Below are 13,688 nucleotides of genomic sequence, written 5' to 3' on the forward strand. Positions count from 1 at the left end.
ACTATTATCATAGAAGCCCTACAAGTGTGGAAGCAGTCCATTCAGCCTATCAGGTTCACACTGCACCCCCCCAAAGATCATCCCACCCAATCCATACCCCTACCCCATACCTGTAAACCTGCATTTCTCATGGCTAATCCACCCAGCCAGCACATCCCTGGACACTATGGGAATATTAGCATGGCCAATCCGCCCACCTTGCACATCTTTGGCCTGTGGGAGGAAACTGGAGCATCTGGAGGAAACCCCACAGACACAGGGAGAATGTGCAAACTCCACACAGATAGCCAGCTGAGGTTGGAATTGAACCCGAGACCCTGACACTGTGAGGCAGCAGTACTGACCACTGAGCCACCTATCCTATTACACGTTAGGTCCCACTCACTTTTGTATTCATTGACTCACATTAGCACTTGATTCACTGTCATCTCAATTATAAAATTCTCACCCTTGTTTTCAAATCTATCTGCAACCTTACCCGTCCCTATGTATATAACGTCCTCCAGTCCTACAAAACTCCATTACTCTGCACTCCTCCAATTCTGCCCTCTTGTGTACCCCAATTTTTAACCTCTCCGTCACTGGCAACCATGTCGTTCATGATCTAAGCTGTGGAATTCCACCCCCCTCAACCCTTCCATATCCTCCAACAAAACTCTCTCCTCTTTTAAGACATTTTTAAAAATAATTACTGACCAAATATTTTAGCATAAAGTTTCTGTTTCTTAAGATTACTTTGGAGCATCTTGGGGCATTTTGCTACAATAAAGACATTATGCTCATTTAGAAGGTTCATTTAGAGCAGAAAGGTGAGATAGAATCACAGCAGTCACAATAAGAGGTATGTACAAATACCCATGGTAAGTTCGAATAACAACTTTACAGTTCAAAATACACATACAAATAGCCTCAAGAACAGCTTCTTCCTCACTGTTAGTGGACTTCTGAATAGATCTCTCAAATTTTAATGCTCGCTCTCTGTGCACTTGCTCTGCAGCCATAACATTGTATTCTTTGCTCTATTTTATTATCCTAATGCACTTTATGGTATGACCGGCCTGTACTGCATGTAAAATAAAACCTTTCATTGCACCTAGGTCCATGTGACAATAATAAATCAAATTAAAAAAAACAACTTTACATTTCAAAACACTTGCTGACACAAGGTGTCAGTCGTAATTCTTGTTTGATTTATTTGCCTGTAATTAGCCCCGACTTGGAAAACAGGATAAATAAGCAACAATCTGCTAATACGAGATAACATTGAGAGAGCACACCTCTTCCTCCTCCTGTACCATAACCTCAGGCATCATTACTTGACACACTGATGCAAGACAAAATACTGAATGCACTGTTAAATGAAATATAATCACTCTCAACATAATTTAAATGTCCCTAAGTCTTCACAGTTAATGAATTACTTTTGAAATGTCAGAAATGACACAGCCACTGTGGTAACTGGACACTGGGTGAGAATTCTGCTGAACTTTGAAACTGCAGTGAGGAATCTTATAATGACCACGTGATGGGGTATACAGGGCCTCCCAGATATCTGCATTCCTAATCACACCACTGATGTCCACGCCTTCTCTTCTTTATTAAAAAAAACTATAGAATAAAGATTTTTTAAAATGAATAAATACATGCACACAAACAAATATAAATAGTCACAAACACAGTTCTGTTCTGTGCAATAGCACATGAAGAAAATAGGCAAACAATTGAGTTTGACTCTATCCAACAGACAAACAGACAACAGGCATGTCTTACTTTTACAAGATCATATTTACATGCATTTGAGGCACAAAGAGGGTCTGATAATTGAACAGACTCTCATTTAACTTTGGCTGAAGAACCCCAGACAGGATGTCTGATAACAGACAGTTATTCAGACTCCAGGCTTTGAAATTCCCTCATTAAACTTTTCCATCTGTCTCTTTCCTTTTTTAATGATGTTGGAGGTGTTGGTGTTGATTTGGAGTGGATAAGGTCAAAGTCACACGACACCAGGTTATAGTCCAACAGGTTAATTTGAAAGAAATCTTTATGTACATGTACAGTTAATGAAGCTGTTCAGATCGATACTGCCTTTACTTACAAAGAACAGATTAGGCCTTGCTGTTCACCATTCTCTATATTTACAATCAACCTCTTGGCATTTAGCTGAGATGTCAGCAAGGCCCAATTACTGAATGGACCCCGTTATTGTTTGGCAGAAGGATCTTACACAGTGGTCTTTCCCTACTGTGCCTTGGCAGCAGCTGCCCCAAGCTTTAGCACGTCCCTCAGCACACCGTCCTGGACTTTGGAATGTGCCAATCTGCAACACTCCTTCAAACTGAAGACCAGCAAGTTTCAGGCACACCAAAGAACACCTTTCATAGAGTTGATGGCCCTTCACGCACAGTTCATGTTTGTGTCTCTGTGCATCCTGGGTAACAGACCATACAACACAGAGTTGAGAGTGTGGTGCTGCAAAAGCACAGCAGATCAGGCAGTATCCGAGGAACAGGGAAATCAATGTTTCGGGCAAAGCCCCTTCATCAAGAATGAGACTGAGGGCTGAGGGAGTGGTGAGATAAATGGGAGGGGAGTGGGGCTGGGGGGTGGTGGGGGAAGGAGCTGAGAGTGTGATAGGTAGATGGAGGTGGGGGTAATGGCGATAGGTTGGAGAGGAGGGTGGGGTGGACAGGTGGGAAGGAAGATGGACAGATCATGAGGGCAGTGTTGAGTTGGTAAATTGGAACTGGAATAATGTGGGAGGGGAGAGGAAATGAGGAAACTTGTGAAATCTACATCGATGCCATGAGGTTGAAGGGTCCCGAGGCGGAAGATGAGGTGTTCTTCCTCCAGGTGTCGGGTGGTTTGGAAGTGGCGATGGAGATGACCCAGGACCTGCATGTCCTTGGTGGAGTGGGAAGGGGAATTGAAGTGTTTGACCACAGGGCAGTGGGGTTGGGTTGGTGCAGTTGTCCTGGAGATGTTCTCTGAAGTGCTCTGCGAGTAGGCGTTCTGCCTTCCCAATGTAGAGGGGACCACATCGGGAGCAACGGATACAGTAAATGATGTGTGAAATTGCAGGTAAAACTTTGATGGATGTGGAAGGCTCCTTTGGGGCCTTGGACGGAAGTGAGGGGGGAGATGTGGGCGCAGGTTTTGCAATTCCTACAGTGGCAGGGGAAGATGCTGAGAGGGGAGAGTGGGTTGGTGGGGGGGCATGGACCTAATGAGGGAGTCGCAGAGGGAATGGTCTTTATGGAAAGTGGATAGGAGTGGGGAGGGAAATGATCTCTGCTGGCGGGGTCCATTTGTAAGTGTCGGAAGTGGTTGAGAATGATGCGATGTATATGGAGGTTGGTGGGGTGTAAGGTGAGGACCGGAGGTTCTGTCCTTGTTGCAGTTGGAGGGGTGGGGTTTGAGGATGGAGGTGTGGGAGGTGGGTGAGATACACTGGAAGGCATCATCAACCACGTGCGAGGGGAAATTGAGGTATTAAAGAAGGAGGCCGTCTGGTATGTTCTGTGGTGGAAGTGGTCCTCCTGGGAGCAGATGCCGCAGAGGTGGAGGAATTGGGAATAAGGGATAGCATTTTTACAGGAAGCAGGGTGGGAGGTGGTGTAGTCCAGGTAGTTGTGGGAGTGGTTGGGTTTGTCGAAGATGCCATGTTCAGCTGGTCAGCGTTGATGGAGATGGAGAGGTCTAGGAAGGGGAGGGAGGTTTCTGAGATGGTCTGGGTGAACTTAAGGTCAGGGTGGAATGTGTTGGTGAAGTTGATGAACTGTTCAACCTCCGAGTGGGAGCACGAGGTGGCGCCGATGCAGTCATCAATGTAGCAGAGGAAAAGGTGGGGAATGGTGCCGGTGTAACTACGGAAGACGGTCTGTTCCAGTACCCGACAAAGAGACAGGCATAAATGGGGCCCATGCAGGTGCCCATGGCTACCCCTTTCATCTGGAGGGGGTGAGAAGATTCAAAGGAGAAATTATTGAGGGTGAAGACAGCACAGAGTTCTGTCACTGAGCTGCTCCATACGAACCTCAGCACAAACCAATGCATTCCTCTCCAGACTCCCTTTGCATAGCCACCTTTGAGAACCTTGTGGTTTCAAATAAGCCTTGATGAGGAGATGCCAGTGTTGGACTGGGGTGGAGAAGGTTAAAAATCACACACCAGGTTATAGTCCAACATGTTTATTTGGAAGTACATGTACTTACTTTCAGAGTGCTGTTCCTTTTTCAGTTAGTTGGTGGGGCATTTGGGTGGCACAGTGGTTAGCACTGCTGCCTCACAGCGCCAGAGACCCGGGTTCAATTCCCGCCTCAGGTGACTGACTGTGTGGAGTTTGCACATTCTCCCCGTGTCTGTGTGGGTTTGCTCTGGTTTCCTCCCACAATCCAAAAATGTGCAGATTAGGTGAATTGGCCACACTAAATTGCCCGTAGTGTTAGGTGAAGAGGTAAATGTAGGGGAATGGGTCTGGGTGGGTTGCACTTCGGCGGGTCGGTGTGAACTTGTTGGGCCGAAGGGCCTGTTTCCACACTGTAAACAATCTAATCTAATCTAAGTCTTACTTCGAAATAAACCAATTGAACTATTGTCCAGTGTGATTTCTGACCTTTTGCTTGTTTAAGACTCCTGTTAAAGTGGATTTGACTGAACCTTGCACTGTTTTAAATGTAGCTTTTTTAGCAACTTGGAACATTCCTGTACGGTAGGGGCGTGACATAACTGCACTTTTAAAATTCATTCATGTGACATAGGATCATTGACATAAAATACTACAATCGTGACCATGGAGTGATATACAGGAGGGCACACGCCAGCTAGGAACTGCAACGGGCTACTCGCTCCCTCCAGTTTGTTTGGCGTGGCTGCAGTGAGATTTAAACTGACCCAAGAGTATTACCCACTGAGGGCATTCCGAACTCATCTGGCCCGGATCTTGCAGCAACCTCGCTCCCACTTATTGAAGTTGACTCGGAATAAAGAGGGTGCAGTTTCACACACAGGGACAGCAACAGGTGAGCGGCGCAAAGAGCTAACCCCCCACCTCCCCCCGACGCCAGTGAGGGAGTGACTCCATGTGCAAGAGGAAGGGAGAGTAGGCAGATCATTCATCATCTTCCCTACTCCCCCCCACCAACACCAACTAAAAACAGCTACAATATATAAATACACTATTAGTTCAGCGCGATGGGAACAGCTGAAACAGGGCGAGGGAAACAGAAACATGTTCTGTTGGTTGCACATGGAAAGCATATCAAATTTACAGGCAGAAATTAGCAGCGCGACCGATCGGTTGCAACTCTACCTTGCTGTAGGACACCCAATATGGTGATCGCAGCCATTAGCGCAACATCCTCCAACATTCTGCAGTTTGTCCTGTCAGGACAAGGCGGGGGAGAGGGAGGCAGACTCAGTCCGAGCTCAGTAGTGTCTCACCACGTCCCTACTCACTCTCTCTATCACACACAAAAACACACACATATAAAGTGACGGGGGAGGAGCTTGTGATGTATTGTCAGTTTAATATCTCCCTCCCTGGGAACACATTGTCACATTTGAGACGCCTCCAACACCAATGCTTAGTCGCCCTGACCAGATTGGTCCAACAGTATCGGAACATGCAAAGCAGGAAAAACATTTTTCAATGAAGGGGAAATTCTGGAAATCGAGCACCAGCCTTTAATCGATACGTTTATTATCCGGGGAGAGTTCCCTGAAAGTACTGACAAACATTCCAGTGAAACGCTAAATGCTGACACAAACCCATGAAACACTGTAAATACTGACACACACCCCAGTGAAGTCCCCGGGGCCTGATGGTCTACATCCCAGGGTACTGAAGGAGGTGGCTCGAGAAATCGTGGATGGTGATTATTTTCCAGAGTACTATATATTCGGGATCAGTTCCTGCGGATTGGAGGGTGGCTAATGTTGTACCACTTTTTAAGAAAGGTGGGAGAGAGAAAGCAGGAAATTATAGACCAGTTAGTCTGACCTCAGTGGTGGGAAAGATGCTGAAGTCTATTATAAAGGATGAAATTACAACACATATGAATAGTAGTAATATGATTGGTCAGAGTCAGCATGGATTTATGAAGGGGAAATCATGCTTGACTAATCTTCTGGACTTTTTTGACGAACTAACTCTGAAGATGGACGAGGGAGATCCAGTAGATGTAGTGTACCTGGACTTTCAGAAAGCTTTTGATAAAGTTCTACATAGGAGATTAGTGAGCAAAATTAGGGCACATGGTATTGGGGGCAAAGTACTAACTTGGATTGAAAGTTGGTTGGCTGATAGGAAACAAATACTGGATTAGTAGTGCTGGAAGAGCACAGCAGTTCAGGCAGCATCCAATGAGCAGTGAAATCGACGTTTCGGGCAAAAGCCCTTCATCAGGAAATTACCTTGATAGGAAACAAAGAGTAGTGATAAACGGCTCCATTTTGGAATGGCAGGCAGTGACCAGTGGGGTACCACAGGGATCAGTACTGGGACCACAGCTTTTTACAATATATGTTAATGATATAGAAGATGGTATTAGTAATAACATTAGCAAATTTGCTGATGATACTAAGCTGGGTGGCAAGGTGAAATGTGATGAGGATGTTAGGATATTACAGGGTGACCTGGACAAGTTAGGTGAGTGGTCAGATGCATGGCAGATGCACTTTAATGTGGATAAATGTATGGTTATCCACTTTGGTGGCAAGAATAGGAAGGCAGATTACTACCTAAATGGAATCAATTTAGGTAAAGGGGCAGTATAAAGAGCTCTGGGTGTTCTTGTACACCAGTCAATGAAGGTAAGCATGCAGGTACAGCAGGTAGTGAAGAAGGCTAATAGCATGCTGTCCTTCATAACAAGAGGGATTGAGTATAGAAGCAAAGATGTTCTTCTGCAGCTGTACAGGGCCCTGGTGAGACCACACCTGGAGTACTGTGTGCAATTCTGGTCTCCAAATTTGAGGAAAGACATTCTGGCTATTGAGGGAGTGCAGCATAGGTTCACGAGGTCAATTCCTGGAATGGCGGGATTACCTTATACTGAAAGACTGGAGCGACTGGGCTTGTATACCCTTGAGCTTAGAAGACTGATAGGGGATCTGATTGAGACATATAAGGTTATTAAAGGATTGGACACTCTGGAGGTAGGAAACATGTTTCCGCTGATGGGTGAGTGCTGAACCAGAGGACATAGCTTAAAAATACGGGGTAGACCATTTAGGACAGAGATGAGGAGAAACTTCTTCACCCAGAGAGTGGTGGCTGTGTGGAATTCTCTGCCCCAGAGGGCAGTGGAGGCCCAGTCTCTGGATTCATTTAAGAAAGAGTTGGATAGAGCTCTCAAGAATTGTGGAATCAAGGGTTATGGAGATAAGGCAGGAACAGGATACTGATTAAGGATGATCAGCCATGATTATATTGAATGGTGGTGCAGGCTCGAAGGGCAGAATGGCCTACTCCTGCACCTATTGTCTATTGTCTATTGAAATACTGTAAATACTGACACACACCCCGGTAAAACACTGTAAATACTGACACAACCCCAGTGAAACACTGTAAACACTGACACAGATCCCAGTGAAACACTGTAAATACTTACACACTGCCCCGGGGAATGAAAATACCAACTAATTCTCAGGGACCCCCTATGCATTCTGACACACTCTCTGAGATCCCCTGTAAATACTGACAGTAGGAAGGGACCCATCAGTAAATACTGACAGGATTCTAAGAAATTTTCCCCATAGGATCAGATTACATAATCTCAGTACTAAGGGGTGATATTTTAAGGCTGAGATAAGGAGGAATTTGTTCTTTCAGAGGGTTGAGTGTCTTTGGAACTCCTTGCCACAGAAAGCTTCATGGACAGAGTCTGTGACTGAGAGAGATTGTTGATCAGTAAGGGAATCAAGGGTTATGGGAAAAGTGCAAAAAAGAGGACGTGAGAAGTGTCAGATCAGCCATGATCCTATTGAGTATTGGAGCAGCTTCAAGGGGCTGAATGGCCTTCTCCTGTTCCTATTCTTTATGGTCTTATTATGGTCTAAATTCCTGGCATCACCTGTAAATATGGTCACATTCCCGAGGACCCCTGTAAATACATACTCTGTGGCTTGCCCTGTAAATAATGACATATTCCGCAGGAACCTCCTGTAAATACTGACACACATACCAGGCCCCGCCCCCCCCGTAAATACTGAAACACACACCAGGGACCTCCCTATAAATACTGACACACACCCCAGGGACCCCCCCCTGTAAATACTGACACACACACCAGGGACCCCCTGTAAATACTGACACACACCCCAGGGACCCCCCTGTAAATACTGACACACACACCAGCGACTTCCCTATAAATACTGACACACACCCCAGGGACCTCCTTGTAAATCCTGACACACACCCCAAAGACCACCCTGTAAATACTGACACACACACCAGGGACCCCCCTGTAAATACTGACAAACACACACCAGCGACCTCCCTGTAAATACTGACACACACCCCAGTGACCCCCCTGTAAATACTGACACACACCCCAGGAACTCCCCTGTAAATACTGACAAACACCCCAACGACCTCCCTGTAAATACTGACACACACACCAGCGACCTCCCTGTAAATACTGACACACACACCAGGGACCCCCCTGTAAATACTGACACACACCCCAGTGACCTCCCTGTAAATACTGACACACACACCAGGGACCCCCCTGTAAATACTGACACACACACCAGCGACCTCCCTGTAAATACTGACACACACACCAGAGACCCCCCTGTAAATACTGACACACACCCCAGTGACCTCCCTGTAAATACTGACACACACACACACCAGAGACCCCCCTGTAAATACTGACGCACACCCCAGTAACCTCCCTGTAAATACTGACACACACACCAGCGACCTCCCTGTAAATACTGACACACACCCCAGGAACCTCCCTGTAAATACTGAAACACACACCAGGGACCTCCCTATAAATACTGACACACACCCCAGGGACCCCCCCCTGTAAATACTGACACACACACCAGGGACACCCTGTAAATACTGACAGACACCCCAGGGACCCCCCTGTAAATACTGACACACACACCAGCGACTTCCCTATAAATACTGACACACACCCCAGGGACCTCCTTGTAAATCCTGACACACACCCCAAAGACCACCCTGTAAATACTGACACACACACCAGGGACCCCCCTGTAAATACTGACAAACACACACCAGCGACCTCCCTGTAAATACTGACACACACCCCAGTGACCCCCCTGTAAATACTGACACACACCCCAGGAACTCCCTTGTAAATACTGACAAACACCCCAACGACCTCCCTGTAAATACTGACACACACACCAGCGACCTCCCTGTAAATACTGACACACACACCAGGGACCCCCCTGTAAATACTGACACACACCCCAGTGACCTCCCGTAAATACTGACACACACACCAGGGACCCCCCTGTAAATACTGACACACACACCAGCGACCTCCCTGTAAATACTGACACACACACCAGAGACCCCCCTGTAAATACTGACACACACCCCAGTGACCTCCCTGTAAATACTGACACACACACACACCAGAGACCCCCCTGTAAATACTGACGCACACCCCAGTAACCTCCCTGTAAATACTGACACACACACCAGCGACCTCCCTGTAAATACTGACACACACCCCAGGAACCTCCCTGTAAATACTGAAACACACACCAGGGACCTCCCTATAAATACTGACACACACCCCAGGGACCCCCCCCTGTAAATACTGACACACACACCAGGGACACCCTGTAAATACTGACAGACACCCCAGGGACCCCCCTGTAAATAGTGACACACACACCAGCGACTTCCCTATAAATACTGACACACACCCCAGGGACCTCCTTGTAAATCCTGACACACACCCCAAAGACCACCCTGTAAATACTGACACACACACCAGGGACCCCCCTGTAAATACTGACAAACACACACCAGCGACCTCCCTGTAAATACTGACACACACCCCAGTGACCTCCCTGTAAATACTGACACACACCCCAGTGACCTCCCTGTAAATACTGACACACACACCAGGGACCCCCCCTGTAAATACTGACACACACCCCAGTGACCTCCCTGTAAATACTGACACACACACCAGGGACCCCCCTGTAAATACTGACACACACACCAGCGACCTCCCTGTAAATACTGACACACACACCAGAGACCCCCCTGTAAATACTGACACACACCCCAGTGACCTCCCTGTAAATACTGACACACACACACACCAGAGACCCCCCTGTAAATACTGACGCACACCCCAGTAACCTCCCTGTAAATACTGACACACACACCAGCGACCTCCCTGTAAATACTGACACACACCCCAGGGACCCCCCTATAAATACTGACACCCACCCCAGGGACACCCCCCTGTAAATACTGACACACACCCCAGGGACACCCCCCTGTAAATACTGACACACACACCAGGGACCCCCCTGTAAATACTGGCACACACACCAGGGACCCCCCTGTAAATACTGACACACACACCAGGGACCCCGCTGTAAATACTGACACACACACCAGGGACCCCCCTGTAAATACTGACACACACACCAGGGACCCCCCTGTAAATCCTGACACACACCCCAGGGACTCGCCTGTAAATACTGACACACACCCCAGGGACCCCTTGTAAATACTGACACACACACCAGCGACTTCCCTGTAAATACTGACACACACCCCAGGGACCTCCTTGTAAATCCTGACACACACCCCAAGGACCTCCCTGTAAATACGAACACACACACCAGAGACCCCCCTGTAAATACTGACACACACACCAGCGACCTCCCTGTAAATACTGACACGCACCCCAGTGACCTCCCTGTAAATACTGACACACACACTAGGGACCCCCCTGTAACTACTGCCACACAGCCCAGGGACCTCCCTGTAAATACTGACGCACACACCAGCGACCCCACTGTAAGTACTGACACACACCCCAGCGACCTCCCTGTAAATATTGGCACACACACCAGAGACCCCCCTGTAAATACTGACACACACCCCAGTGACCTCCCTGTAAATACTGACACACACACCAGCGACCTCCCTGTAAATACTGACACACACCCCAGGGACCTCCCTGTAAATACTGACACACACCCCAGTGACCTCCCGGTAAATACTGACACACACCCCATTGACCTCCCTGTAAATACTGACACACACACCAGGGACCCCCCTGTAAATACTGACACACACCCCAGGAACTCCCCTGTAAATACTGACAAACACCCCAACGACCTCCCTGTAAATACTGACACACACCCCATTGACCTCCCTGTAAATACTGACACACACACCAGGGACCCCCCTGTAAATATTGACACACACCCCAGGAACTCCCCTGTAAATACTGACAAACACCCCAACGACCTCCCTGTAAATACTGACACACACACCAGCGACCACCCTGTAAATACTGACACACACCCCAGGGACCCCCCTATAAATACAGACACACACCCCAGTGACCCCCCCTGTAAATACTGACACACACCCCAGGGACCTCCCCCAATAAATACTGACACACACACCAGGGACCCACCTGTAAATACTGGCACACACACCAGGGACCCCCTGTAAATACTGACACACACACACCAGGGACCCCCCTGTAAATACTGACACACACACCAGGGACCCCCCTGTAAATACTGACACACACACCAGGGACCCACCTGTAAATCCTGACACACACCCCAGGGACCCCACTGTAAATACTGACACACACCCCAGGGACCCCCTGTAAATACTGACACACACACCAGCGACTTCCCTGTAAATACTGACACACACCCCAGGGACCTCCTTGTAAATCCTGACACACACCCCAAGGACCTCCCTGTAAATACGACCACACACACCAGAGACCCCCCTGTAAATACTGACACACACACCAGCGACCTCCCTGTAAATACTGACACGCACCCCAGTGACCTCCCTGTAAATACTGACACACACACTAGGGACCCCCCTGTAGCTACTGCCACACAGCCCAGGGACGTCCCTGTAAATACTGACACACACACCAGCGACCCCACTGTAAGTACTGACACTCACCCCAGCGACCTCCCTGTCAATATTGGCACACACACCAGAGACCCCCCTGTAAATGCTGACACACACCCCAGTGACCTCCCTGTAAATACTGACACACACACCAGCGACCTCCCTGTAAATACTGACACACACCCCAGTGACCTCCCTGTAAATACTGACACACACACCAGCGACATCCCTGTAAATACTGACACACACCCCAGGGACCTTCCTGTAAATACTGACACACACACCAGCGACCTCCCTGTAAATACTGACACACACCCCAGTGACCTCCCGGTAAATACTGACACACACCCCAATGACCTCCCTGTAAATACTGACACACACACCAGAGACCCCCCTGTAAATACTGACACACACCCCAGGGACCCCCCTGTAAATACTGACATACACCCCAACGACCTCCCTGTAAATACTGACACACACACCAGCGACCTCCCTGTAAATACTGACACATACCCCAGGGACCCCCCTGTAAATACGGACACACACATCAGCGACCCCCCTGTAAATACTGACACAGACCCCAGCGACCTCCCTGTAAATACTGACACACACCCCAGGGACCCCCCTGTAAATACGGACACACACACCAGCGACCCCCCTGTAAATACTGACACACACACCAGGGACCCTCCTGTATATACTGACACACACCCCAGGGACACGCCTGTAAATACTGACACACACCCCAGGGACCCTCCTGTATATACTGACACACACCCCAGAGACCCCACTGTAAACACTGACACACACCCCAGAGACACCCTGTAAATACTGACACACACCACAGAGACCCCCTGTAAATACTGACACACACCCCAGAGACCCCACTGTAAATACTGACACACACCCCAGAGACCCCCTGTAAATACTGACACACACCCCAGGGACCCCCCTGTAAATACTGACACACACCCCAGAGACCCCGCTGTAAATACTGACACACACACCAGGGACCCCCCTGTAAATACTGACACACACCCCAGAGACCCCACTGTAAATACTGACACACACACCAGGGACCCCCCTGTAAATACTGACACACACCCCAGAGACCCCCCTGTAAATACTGACACACACCCCAGGGACCCCCCTGTAAATACTGACACACACCCCAGAGACCCCGCTGTAAATACTGACACACTCCCCAAGGACCCCCTGTAAATACTGACACACTCCCCAGGGACCCCCCACTGTAAATACTGACACACACACCAGGGACCCCCTGTAAATACTGGCACACACCCCAGGGACCCCCCTGTAAATACTGACACACACCCCAGAGACCCCGCTGTAAATACTGACACACTCCCCAGGGACCCCCTTTAAATACTGACAGACACCCCAGGGACCCCCCTGTAAATACTGACACACACCCCAGGGACCCCCCTGTAAATACTGACACACACCCCAGGGACCACCCTGTAAATACTGACACACACACCAGCTACTTCCCTATAAATACTGACACACACCCCAGGGACCTCCTTGTAAATCCTGACACACA

General features: G+C 48.5%; 1 protein-coding gene across 1 annotated transcript in view; it reads right to left on the minus strand.

Annotated features, from left to right (window-relative positions):
* The window catches only part of ltc4s (leukotriene C4 synthase), a 28,308-nt gene extending 22,840 nt beyond the window's left edge, over positions 1–5,468 (minus strand). Inside the window, exon 1 of the mRNA XM_072590333.1 lies at positions 5,312–5,468. Coding sequence (XP_072446434.1) covers positions 5,312–5,369 — 58 coding nt within the window. The 5' untranslated portion in view covers positions 5,370–5,468. The remainder of the gene's footprint in view (positions 1–5,311) is intronic.
* Positions 5,469–13,688: the final 8,220 nt, after the last annotated feature.

This window comes from Chiloscyllium punctatum, chromosome 20 (assembly GCF_047496795.1).
Source record: "Chiloscyllium punctatum isolate Juve2018m chromosome 20, sChiPun1.3, whole genome shotgun sequence".
NCBI classification, from domain to species: domain Eukaryota; kingdom Metazoa; phylum Chordata; class Chondrichthyes; order Orectolobiformes; family Hemiscylliidae; genus Chiloscyllium; species Chiloscyllium punctatum.